Source organism: Nicotiana attenuata, chromosome 9, assembly GCF_001879085.1.
Source record: "Nicotiana attenuata strain UT chromosome 9, NIATTr2, whole genome shotgun sequence".
Taxonomy (NCBI): Eukaryota; Viridiplantae; Streptophyta; class Magnoliopsida; order Solanales; family Solanaceae; genus Nicotiana; species Nicotiana attenuata.
In genome coordinates, this window is record NC_031997.1 from 23,524,531 (window position 1) to 23,537,384 (window position 12,854).

Consider the following 12,854-nt stretch of genomic DNA (forward strand, 5'->3'; position numbering starts at 1 on the left):
TGCGTGTTACAATGTGTTAGAATAAAGAAAACCTTCCCCTTTATATGGTAGGGGAATTCCAGTCCTAGTACAAGTTTAAATAAGGTAAAAATCTTCTTTTTCCGATAAATGTCGATCTACAGTTGATACTGAACGGGATTCGCACCGTAGTATCCGGTTGAGGGCGAATATTACGGCCCCCTACTCGTCGCGCATAACCGTTCTCCACGTTTCCCGAAGACCGAAAACTATACTTGATCTGGATCCGTTATTTCACCTAGCCCGATCTCAGATATGACGTTCGTTCCCCCGGGTTTTGATACGAGGGGTCCTTGGGCCTCAATCATACTCACGTCGAGCCATGTTTCCCCCTTGTTTGCACTTCGGGGAATTGGAGAAGACTCTGTCCCCAATTTTACCCGTACACAGATAGTCCCCTCATTTCCCGGAGAGTAGATTTATCAAAGCGACGGGAAGCGATAAATTATCCCCGTTTCCTTCTTCCGTACGCTAGAACCAAGTTGACAGGTCAACAAAACGTCCCATCAGTCGTGTCGTTCTGACTTCGGACACGTGTCAGCTGCTGGTTGACCGTCTCTGAATGTGAAATGTTACGCATTGATTACCTTTCTCTATAAAAGCTTCGATCTCTTTTTCACTTTTTTATTTTTCGATTCCAGAGCTCCTTGATTTACCCTCGGATTCTTCACACATTCCTAACTCCTTCCAACTCTCATATACTGCTTTCCATATCTTCATATCTTCATCTTCAAATCTTCATACTCTTTCTTTAAACCTTCGAGTCAGACTTTCATACCTTCATCCACATCTTCAAATCATCATCTTATCTTCAAACCATCATCCTTACCTTTAAAACTTCATATTTCCAAAATCTGACGGTAAAAACTTCCAAATCTGTGTCTCAACAGACCGTCCCTCCAACTTCCAATCCAGCCAAGGATGCCGAGGTGGGCGTTCTTGAGGTGGTCCCGGAGCCTTCTTTGAAGAGCTTCATCCCCGGGGCTACTCCATTGAGAATGAAATAAAAGTCGAGAAGGCCTCGAGTCAGCAGGACCGAGGCGAGGTAGTATGGAGGTATATATGCTCCGTTAACGAGGACACACTCCCTACAGTTCGGGTGGACTGCAACTGGGAGGGCAAGGAAGTGGTCGTTCCCGGGCCCAGGGAAGACATTACCATGTGGAAGGGTATCTACGTATTTACACTTACCCCTTCACGCTCGCCCTAGTGGACCCTATAATTCTTGGCTTCTACAAAAGATACGAGGTCTGCCTTTGGCAGATTCACCCTTCCTTTTGGAGGATCGTAAACCTTCTCCGGTACTTCATTAACAACACCAAAGTACCTCTATTTACCCTCGACTACCTTCTTCGTCTCTATAGTCCTCGAGTTTTTCGAGGGGTGTTGATCAAGCTCGTTCGTCAAGCAAGCAAAGCTCAATTCTCGAGCATCGACGAAGATCGAGATCAAGGTTGGCAGGGGACGTTCGTTCAGGTGAAAACCAAAGGCCTCATTTCCCCCAAATTTTTATCGTTCCCCGAGAAGTGGAACTCAACCCGTAAGTTTTCATTCCATCCTGAGTCCTTGGTACTTCATTCGTTCTTTTTCTAATTGTTTGTGCCCATTGTTGTGCAGCAGTCGCCCAAGTTCCCAATGCAGTCCCCCGCTTCAAGGAGTGGATCAAGGGGATCTGCAAGCAAATTTCCTATTTCGAGTGCGAATGGCACAAGCTCTCAAAGGACAAGTGGGAGGCCCATCTTCGCTTGCTGAGCCCCTTTCTTCGAGGCAGCCCGGGGATGCTGCACGGGAGGATAAGAAAAAGGAAAAGAGGAAATCCTCTGGCTCCCGGGACACCAAGGTCAAGAAGAAAAAAAGGGTAGTTGTCCGAGTCAAAAAAGCAACAAAAAGAGTACGAAAGCCAGGGCACCGGATCCGATTCTCTCTTTTGGCACAGGGATTACCCCGAGGACGATGATCTGGAGTTTATCGCTCATGGGTCAACCATCAACGAAAGAGAACAGTCGGCATCCGAGGAAGATGGTCGAGAAGCTGATCCCCCTTTTGCTCGGGAGCAAGAAGGAGAATCAGAGGCCACAACCTCCCGAGAAACCTCCCCCGCGCCGAAGGATGTGACCGGTGTCATCGACATCACCGAGTCACCGTCTCACATAGAGTCTATGTTCAACTAGGCTCAAGCCGGCAAAGTGAAATCAAATGACACGACACGGGGCACAAACGAGGCCCTCGACATGTTTTTCGATGGTATGGACATGGGCGCATTGGAGGATTACTCCAGGCTTGGTCACCTGGAGGTCCTAAAATGGGATGTGCCATCAGGACCAGGTGAGCCTAGATCATGTCCGAAGCTAGTGAGGTAGTTCCCTACTTCGAGTGTGGATCCCAACCGTAAAAGACCGGTCGTGATTACTATCCCAGCGGACACCTAGATACTTCCGCTCTGGTAGGTATGGCCAACTATCTACACTTCCCGGTGATTGAGGAGGACCAGGAAAAAATGAACGAAGTAGGCACATAGAGCCTCTTTAACGAGGCACAACAGGCACTGAACCGGGTAAGCTTCCTATTCCTTGTGCCCTTTGCGAATTTTGCTTAATTTCAGCATGTTCTAACGATCTTATCATTTTGTTTTTTCAGGCTTTGGTGCTCCACCACAAAAGCTTACTTCGATCTTAAATGGAAGTTAGTCAACTCGAGTTCGAGCTCAAAGAGTAAGTCCGGAAGAAGGACATGTATAGGGTTCTCAGTGAACAACAAGGCGAGGCTCTCAAGGACCTCCCAGTTCTTCGAGCCAAGCTGGAGAAGGCATAGAAGGAGGCCTCGTCTGTGAAATGGGAACATGACGAACTGGTCGAGCAGGTAAGGGTTTTTGAGGTTAAAAATAAGAGGTTACGCATTGTGACTAACGACGCAAGCTCGCAGGTCTAAGAAAAGATAGATTTGATTTACTAGCTCCGGGCCAAGATAAACGAGCTCAAGACTACGGCCGATGCGCTGAGGAGCGGGATCGATCTCCTGGCCTTGGAAAAGGAGGCTACAAAAGAGGAACTAGCATCGGTAAAGGACTAGCTCCGGGTGGCAAAGGACAAGGCAGACAAGTGGTCATGGTTAAATGATAAACTTCGAGCGAAACTAGATTCAGACGCCTCGGAACAGGATGCCCTTGGCTAGGAATATACTACACTAAAGTCCAATTTGGAGGCAACCTCGACTGATTTCTCTAAAGTCGAGGAAATGTTGTCCCAGTTTAAGAACGAAGACCGAGTATGTAAAGCGGTTGTCTCGGAGGGAGACCCTCGAGGACGTTCACACTCGAGGATTTGACCTATCGGCCGAGATTGAAGAAGCCAAGAGGGTTGAGGCCGAGGCAAAGGAACTTTATAAGCCCGAAGGTTCTGGTGCCGAGTCGAGCTCCGGTGAAGATCAAGCGGAGCTGCCTTAGTTTTTTTGGTTTCCTTCTTGAAAATTTTCTTTCTTGTTTATTTTTAGGCCGTTTTATCAAGCCTTTGTAAATATTTTTTGAAAAATATATAAAATTTTCCCTTTGGCCTTCGGAATGTACAACAAAGGAGGACTCGATAGGTATCACTTGAGTTCTTCCAAAGCTTGCTGGCAGTCCGACGTCCAAGAAAAACTATTCTTCTTTTTCAATAGTGAGAGGAACCGGTGACTCTTATCTGACGATCTCGAAATGAACCAGCCCAAAGCGGCTATCCGCCCGGTCAGTCTTTGAACTGCCTTGACGTTGTCGACTACGGTGATGTCCTCTATGGCCTTTATTTTGTCGGGATTGATCTCTATTCCCCGATTAGATACCATGAATCCGAGAAACTTGCCCGAGCCAACCCCAAATGCACAATTCTCCGGGTTTAGCTTTATGTGGTACTTCCTTAATATGTCAAAGATTTTCTGCAAATGTTTCACATGGTCCTCTGCTCGCAGGGGCTTGACCAACATATCGTCAATATAAACTTCCATTGATTTTCCTATTTGTTCTTCGAACATCCAGTTTACTAGGTGTTGGTATGTGGCACCGACGTTCTTTAATCCGAACAACATTACGTTATAGCAGTAGCTGCCAAACTTGGTTATGAAAAAAGTTTTTTCTTAATTGTCTGGGTCCATCCGAATTTAGTTGTACCCAGAGTAGGAGTCGAGAAAACTGAGTATCGTGTCCTGCTGTCGCGTCAATCAATCGATCAATGTTAGGCAAAGGGAATGAATCCTTTGAACATGCCTTGTTTAGATCCTTATAATCTACACACATCCTCAGTTTATTTCCTTTTTTAGGTACTACCACTACGTTAGCTAACCAATCCAGGTATTTAACTTCTCGGATGGAACCTATTTTTAGAATTTGGATTCCCCGTCCTTGATGAACGCGTGTTTGATCTCGGGCATTGGCCTTCTCTTCTGCTTAACCGGATGGAACTCAGATCCAAACTCAACGTGTGGGTGGTTACCTCCTACGGGATCCCAGTTATGTCTAGATTGGACCAGGCAAAACAATCGGTGTTAGCTTTAATAAAATCAATAAGTTTTTTGCTTAGCTCGGGGGTTAACCCCGTGCCTAGGTATACCTTTCGATCCGATAGGTTCTCGATCAATATAACTTGCTCTTACTCCTCGATCATTGATTTGGTGGAGGCGGTGTCATCGGGATCTATGAATGTTCTCGGGACTCTGTAATCATCCATTTTGTGCTCCTTCTGTTCCTCCGACCCGGCTGAGGCCAGTGTCATTGATTGCTATTTAGTTATCTATTTTTTGGTTGATTCCGTGCCCTTTGAAATCACAGGCACCGAGATCACCTTATCGACAACGAACATTTCCTTTGCGACCAGCTATTCTCCATAGACCATTTTGACTACTCATGGTGTGGGAAATTTCAGTGCCTGGTGTAGGGTCAAAGGCAGCGCCCTCGTGTTATTGACCCACGGCCTTCCGAACAAAGCGTTGTACCTCATGTCCCCTTCGATCATATAGAACTTTGTTTTTTGGGTAGTCCTGGAAGTGTTTACCGATAAGGTTATCTGACCCTTCGTGGTCTCGCATGCCATGTTGAATCCATTCAATACCTAGACTGCCAGTACAATTTGATCTTGTAATCCCAGTTACTCTACGACCCTCGATCTTATGATGTTGCCCGAGCTACCTGGATCAATCAACACACGCTTAACCCGAGATTTATTGATAAGTACAGATATTACTAGTGCATCATTGTGAGGCTGTACAATGCCCTTGGACTATTTGTCGTTGAACGAGATAGTTCCATCCGGGACGTAATCCCGGGCGCACTTTTCCCTGGAAAATTTTTTGGTGCGTTTTATCATCGGCCCTTGGGGGACATCGACTCCCCCAGTGATCGTGATGATTACGTGCTGAGGCTCCTCTTGTTCGAACTGTTTGTCGGCATCCCTGTTTCTGAAGTGGTTCTTGGCTCGCTCACTTAGTATTTCTCGGAGGTGCCCATTGTTGAACAATCGAGCAACTTCTTCTCTTAACTGTTTGCAATCCTCGGTCCTATGACTGTGTTTTTCGTGATACTTTCACATCAAATTAGGATCTCTCGGCATGGTCGGACTATAATGGTCGAGGCCACTTGGTCTCTTTGATGCGCCCTATGGCCGACACCATGCTCGCAGTGTCCTCGTTGAAATTGTACTCTGATAATCTTGGTGTTTCCCTACTCTGGAGTGGCCTGTCAAACCCGCTTTTGCTCATCAGGCATCGGCCGCTCGGTCCTTGATCTTTTCTCTTTTCATTCCTTGATGGGAGGTGCCCGGATCCATTTCCCCTCCGATCTGCGTTGCATGGCTGATATCGATCTCGGACCGGCCTTGGCTATTGATCAATGGATCTCTTAGATATGTCATCTGCTCTGACGGGATTAACAGATCCCAAAGGGGCTCCGAGTTGATCATCTTCGACCCTAATCTTTTATTGGTACCTGTTGTGGACGTCGACCTAGGTGACCGACAGGTACTCCACCAAATTTTGTTTTAGTTGCTGAGAGGCCACAGAACTTCGGGGTTTGAGCCCTTGAGTGAACGCCTAAATGCCCCAATCATCCGCGACCGGTGGCAAATCCATCTGTTCCATCTAGAATCTCAACACGAACTCCCTAAGCATCTTGTTATCCCTCTGTTTTAACTTGAAAAGGTCTGACTTCCTAGTTTCTACCTTGATGGCCCCGGCATGGGCCTTCACGAACGCATCTGCAAGCATAGAAAATGAGTCGATAGAATTTGGAGGCAAGTTCTGATACAATATCATCGCTTCCTTGGACAGGGTTTCCCCAAATTTAATTAGCAACACTGACTCGATTTTGTCATCTACCAAGTCGTTCTCTTTGATGCGCGCATGTATAGGAGGTTACATGCTCATTTGGATCCATGGTCCCATTATACTTGGGAATGTCAGGATTTCGAAACCTCTTTGGGATTGGCTTCGGTGCTGCGCTCGGGGGGAAAGGCTTCGGAATAAACTTATTGGAGTCCGGCCCCTTTAATATCGGAGGCGCTCCCTTGATATGATCGACCTTGGAATTATACGTTTCCACCTAATTGTCATTGGTCTCAATCTTTTTCTCGCCTGAATACACTCGTTTTGTCAATGCTTCGAGTATCTTCATCACCTCGGAAGTTTCCCCGGGTCTGATCTCACCCGGTTCAACGATAACTTTTTCATCCCTTCGAGCACTTTTCTGGGACTGTTCGAGTTAGGGGCATGGCTTTGGTTCTAAAACTGTGCTATTGCCGCTTGTTGAGCCTGCAACATTTCGAAGATCAACCGCAGGCTTACCCCATCACCATCACCCTCGGGCGTTTCTCAGGCCACTAGGCGAGGTCCCTCACGGACGGTGTTTTCGAAATCAGTTGGTAAATTGATGTTGATGGCCACTTGAGAGTTAGCATCGACAAGGTCGGCGGCTGGGACACCGTTGGGATCAATAGGAGGCACATCATTACTAGGCATCACATTGGTGTTCTCGCCGTTATAACCTTACTCAACATCAACGTTCAAGTGAGCAAACTGAGAGTCTGACATCCTTAGGATAACTTGTAATCAAAATTACAAGAACAAGCATAAAATAAGTGTGTTACGGAGATTCGTATCAAATCACCACTGTCATTCTTAGCCCCACGGTGGGTGCCAAACTGTTTACCCCGAAAATGAGTAACAATGAAATTTGTATGTGATTTAAAGGATACGTGGTTTAATTCAATACGAATAATTAAGAACATGTAAATTAATTAAAGATAAAATAAACGATTAAACGAATCGCAATGTAATGACCAAGCCTAATATTAGATTGAACATCGGAATTCGTCCTCGATTGGACCCTCGGTACAAGCTCGATCGTGAGTGAAGAAAAGAACAAATGAATAATGCCTTGAACAATAGCTAGAAGACAAAAGTAATCGTTTATTGCTTTGAGTTGTGTATTACAATGTGTCAGAATAAAGAAAACCTTCCCCTTTATGTAGTAGGGGAATTCCAGTCCAGTACAAGTCTAAATAAGGTAAAAAATTTCTTTTTCGGGTGAATGTCGATCTATTGATGCTGAATGTGATTCGCACCATAATATCCGTTTGAGGACGAATATTACGGCCCCTACTCGTCGTGCATAACCGTTCTCCGCATTTCCCGAAGTCCGGAAGCTATACTTGTTCTAGGTCTATTATTTGCACCGTTCGTTCCCTAGGGTTTTGATACTAGGGGTCCTTGGGCCTCGATCATGCTCACGTCGAGCCATGCTTCCCCTTTGTTTCCACATCGGGGAATCGGGGAAGACTCTGTCTCCGATTTTACCCATACACATATGCTCTATTACACGATCAGCTATAGTATAGTATAATATCGTATCCACAGGGATTGAATTTAAATAGTATTCTCGTAGTTTCTAGCTTGATTGCTATTCAAGATGATCAACAGTTGAGATTTACAAGATGTCTAACTAAAATTAACTAAGAATCTAAAGTTATTGACTAATGACAATCGAAACAAGGAATAAGCAAAAGGGGTTATCAGTGAAAAAAAATAGAATTTTAATAGGATAGGTGCAAGATAATTATTCGGGGTCTAACTCTAGATAATTGACTTCTAATGTTCAAGTGAGTCTCTCGAATTCACTCAATTACTAGTTCATACGTTCAGCAAAATCTCCTCTCTCGATTAAGTCTTAGCCTCACAAAGATGAACCAATTTAAGCACGTAAAGATATGCAAGAATGCATAATGGATTGGTCTTTAGGAAAACCTCTTTCGATTATTCTCCTAACTAGTTTTAATCAATAATTCAACTAGCCTTTTTCGATTACTAAGAAGAGTTAATAAACTCGACGAACAATATAATGCAAAGATATCACAAGTTATGCCTCTCTCAATTACATGAGCAAGTGAATACATATACAACAGTTAAATCATCCAAAACTCTTCAATACATAACACTAGAGTTATAATCCACAACAATCCTCAATACACCATATCAATTAAAACACAGAATAAGTACAAAACACTATCAATTAAAGCTCAACACAAGTAAAGTGCAGTAAATTAGAATGCAATAAGCGACTAAAAATACGTAACTATAGCCTACCATCAGTTACCTGTAACTATCATTCGGATGACCTGATTGTATAAAAAATTCTTCACACCAATAGTATATATAATTTAAAATCATTTATATATGTACCAATTTCTTCCAAATTTCGAAAATGTATGGCCTATTGGCAATAAAATAGGTTTGTTGCTGTCTTCTGATTTTTGGAGTATCAAGAATTCTGAGAAGATAGATTCATATCATATGTTTGTCTAATCTGCCGGCCCGAATTTAAAGCAAATGCAATTAAAGAATAATAAAATTCTGCTTGACTTTTGTATATATAGACATACCAGATTGTGACCTTTGTTCTGAAGAATGAGAGACAATAGCAGCTAGCTAGTTCAACTAACCAGTGGTTACATTTGCGGAAAGCGAATGATTAGAACAGTCTATTATTTTTGAATCAAAGTAGCGGCAAGTGGAGTGTTACTACTTTGAGGAAAGAAGTACTTAAGTAAGGCTTTGTTGCTTCACTATGGATAAAAACATTCACGTTGACAATTTGCATGACAAATCTTATGCTCAACCATCTTTTGATGGAACTATGGATATGAATAAGAATGACAAGAAGGTAATTAACTTGGCTAACTTGATATTTTGTTATATGTTGCCATTAATTATTTACATTTTATATTCTAAAAACATGTGAGTTAGAAGACGAGCACTTTTCTTTTCAGCACCACTAGCATCAGCATAGTCTTGTATTTTCTTAGTCGTAGATCTTTATTATTAATTGTTCGTTTTTTTCCGCTTCGTCTTTTTTACTGTTATGTTGTTGTTACTACTTGTTGCTACTGCTTCTTTTTTCATCTTTTCTTGAGTCGATGGTCCATCAGAAATAGCCTCTCTACCTTATTAAAGTAGGGATAAGACCCCACTTATGAGATTGTACTAGGCTTACTTGTTATTGTAGTAGTAGTATTCTAAAAATATGGTGAAATGGCAGGTAATACAAACTTTGGTAACCAATGGGTGCGTGGATTATAAAGGGAATATTGCGGATAAAAGAACCACTGGAGGATGGAAGGCTTCACCATTCATTATAGGTCTCTTTTCTCATTTTTTTCTTTCTTTTAATACTCAAATAAATAAAGAATTACTTAGTTAATCTATGTAGATTCTTTGCTAACTGATCTTTTTTCTTTTTCCTTTTTTGGTTTGACGCAGTCAACGAGGTGGCAGAGAGGTTGGCATTCTTTGCCGTGGCTGTAAGTATGGTGGCATATTTGGTGTTTGAGATGCATCAATCGCTGCCAGATGCTGCAACTCATGTCAATGATTGGATTGGAGCTGCCTATGTTTTGACTCTACTTGGAGCTTTCCTTGCTGATGCTTACTTTGGTCGCTTCTTAACCATCATCATTTTCTCTTGTATCTACTTCGTGGTAAAAAATGATCACTCCTTTTCTTTTATTGCCAGTTGAATTTTCCAACCGATATACACGTAGATTATACACTGATTAACCGGATGTTTACACAAACATCCAGCTGGTTTTACTGTCTACTTTCTCTAACCGATATACGTAGATTATACACTAATTATATACGGTTATACATATAGTATACATATATTATACGTCCGTTATTTTTAGTTTAGCGACTGGGTGATGACTATTTAGATTAATACTTCAATAATATATTAGATTAACTTGGCCATTATAGTTAGTGTCTAAACTCTAAAGATCAAACAACATGCATGGATATGCAGCCTACTGCCTAGTTGCAATTCCGTCCTACGTCTACAAATTTTATTAAAGGCTTTCCTTTTATCTTACTTCCGTTACAAATAAAAAATTCGACTAATTAGCTTGTGCAATCAAGACAAAAGAAAATGTCGTACTTGGATAAGTGGTGCCATAGCGGCTAAAATTTAACAACAGCAGGTATTTTTACCATAACACATTATTTTACGATGATTAAGTAATAAATTGAGACAAAAATACACGTTAATTAAGTGATAAAAATGTTCATAGAAGAAATGTGTCATATTATCACTAGTGTAAATACTGAGTGCAAGTTTTTTCCGCACCCACAAATCTTAGATAGATCTATTTATATAGTTGAACAATTAAACTATATACACACACCAAACTTAGTACATGCAATTTACTCACTTTTGAATTAAAATCTTGGATCCGTCTCTGATCAGGGAATGATATTGTTAACGCTATCAGCATCAATCGACAGCTTAAGACCACCTCAATGCACAGCGAGGCCATGCATTCCAGCAACAAAAGGCCAAACAGCTTTTCTATATGGAGCACTCTATCTCATAGCACTTGGAACAGGAGGCATTAAGCCATGTGTCTCAACATTTGGAGCTGATCAATTTGATGAATCTGACAAAAAAGAATCCCAAAAAAAATATGCATTCTTTAATTGGTTCTTTTTTGCTATTAACATGGGTGCACTTTTGGGAATAACTCTTTTGGTTTATGTACAACAAGAAAAAGGTTGGACTTGGGGTTTTGCTGTTCCTACTGCAGCTATGTTTGCATCTATTGTTATCTTAGTTGCTGGCTTTACTAAATATCGTTATCAGAAACCTATGGGAAGTGCTTTCACTAGATTTGTTCAGGTTATTGTTGTTTCTGTTAGAAATCATTTCAGAGGTGTGGTGGTGACACATGAAAGTGAACTCTATGAGATCAAGACCAAACAATCTGATATTTTTGGTGCTCGAAAGCTTCCTCATACTAAGCAATACAGGTCAGTGTTAATTTCTTTGAGTTTAATTTACATTTTGAAATAATCTTTACAGTATCAGATCACCTAAAAGATAAAATACATGTAATCGTCCATGAAAAGTGGAATTAATAATAACCTGAAAAACAAAACGGTTTTAAAAAACATTGATAATGTAAAATTCTTTGCATTGTCATTATGACTTATATAATTAAATTCACGATTTGACTTACGCTACATATACTGACTGTACTATAAAAGATTTTTATACAACAAGTACAGTTTAACCTATTATAACGAGTTAATTATCTTTTTTATTACATTACCATTAAAGCATGTCACCAAAAATTTACCAGTAAATTGGGATAATTTACACAAATAACCAGCCGGATTTACTATTTACTTTTTTCCTAGTCGATATACATAGGTTATATACTGGTTATACATTGTTATACACATATTATACATAGTTATAAATATATTATACGTCCGCCGGTTATTTTTAGGTGAAATTTGCGTGGACACCTATTTAGGTCAATTCTTCTAGATTTAAATACTAATGTTCACAACGTCTCTCTCTAATTGTTGGACACTGCAGATTTTTGGATAAAGCAGCAGTAGTTACGGACACCGAAATCATTACCAAGAATAAATGGAGATTATGCACAGTGACACAAGTTGAAGAGTTCAAATCCTTTATCAGAATCCTTCCAATATGGGCATCGACAATAGCTCTTTCCATTTCATTCGCTCAACTCTCCACTTTTTTCCTCACTCAAGCCAACATCATGGACAGAAAAATCGCCCCGAATTTGACCATCCCCGCCGGCTCCGTCCCCGTCTTCACGGCCCTCAACGGACTCCTACTCGTACCAGTATACGAGAAATTCATCGTCCCTTACCTCCGTTCCAAAACCGGACACCAACGTGGCATCACGTCGTTACAACGTATAGGGGTCGGCTTATTCGTTTCTATTTTTGCCCTAATGTCCGCTGCATTGGTTGAGAGAATGAGACGTCAGAACTCAAACCCTACAAGTTTGAGCATATTTTGGTTGTTTCCTCAATTCTTTCTCGTAGGTACAGCCGAGGTTTTCTCATACGTAGGACAATTGGAGTTTTTCTACGACGAAGCAACCGATGGTACGAGAAGTATAAGCAGTGCATTATTTTTAAGTGAGATAGGAATTGGGAGTTGGTTAAGTTCTGCCATAGTGAAAATTGTGGAAAGTGCCACGGGTGGTGTAGAGAAAGGGTGGCTTAGGAATAATCTTAACAAAAGCAAACTTGATTATTTTTACTGGATATTAACAGGGATAAATGCAGTGAATTTCTTGGTATATTTAGTGATTGCATGGAGATACAAAGGAAAAAATGGTGAAAGAGGAACAGTTAGAGATGAGTCAATGGTGTTTGAACTGGCTGATAGTAATGATACTGGGGAATTTCGTGGTATGGCCTCTTGAATAAGGTTCACAAGTGAAAAAAGTTCAATAGGACATTGAAGAAGTTTTTTTCTTTTCATTTTAAAGCACATGTATGTA

General features: G+C 41.5%; 1 protein-coding gene across 1 annotated transcript; it reads left to right on the top strand.

Annotated features, from left to right (window-relative positions):
- On the top strand, nt 9,101–12,776 carry LOC109232586 (protein NRT1/ PTR FAMILY 8.2-like). The gene is made up of 5 exons (XM_019398348.1): nt 9,101–9,196; nt 9,572–9,671; nt 9,793–10,010; nt 10,775–11,334; nt 11,909–12,776. The coding sequence occupies exons 1-5, from the start codon at nt 9,101–9,103 to the stop codon at nt 12,774–12,776; spliced, it is 1,842 nt and encodes a 613-aa protein (XP_019253893.1).

What these genes read in the sequence shown, in the direction of transcription:
- LOC109232586 (XM_019398348.1), top strand. Translation starts at nt 9,101, where the DNA reads ATGGATAAAAACATTCACGTTGACAATTTGCATGACAAATCTTATGCT. An exon ending in TGAATAAGAATGACAAGAAG is followed by an intron (nt 9,197 to 9,571) that starts GTAATTAACTTG and finishes GTGAAATGGCAG; the next exon opens with GTAATACAAACTTTGGTAAC. An exon ending in GGCTTCACCATTCATTATAG is followed by an intron (nt 9,672 to 9,792) that starts GTCTCTTTTCTC and finishes GGTTTGACGCAG; the next exon opens with TCAACGAGGTGGCAGAGAGG.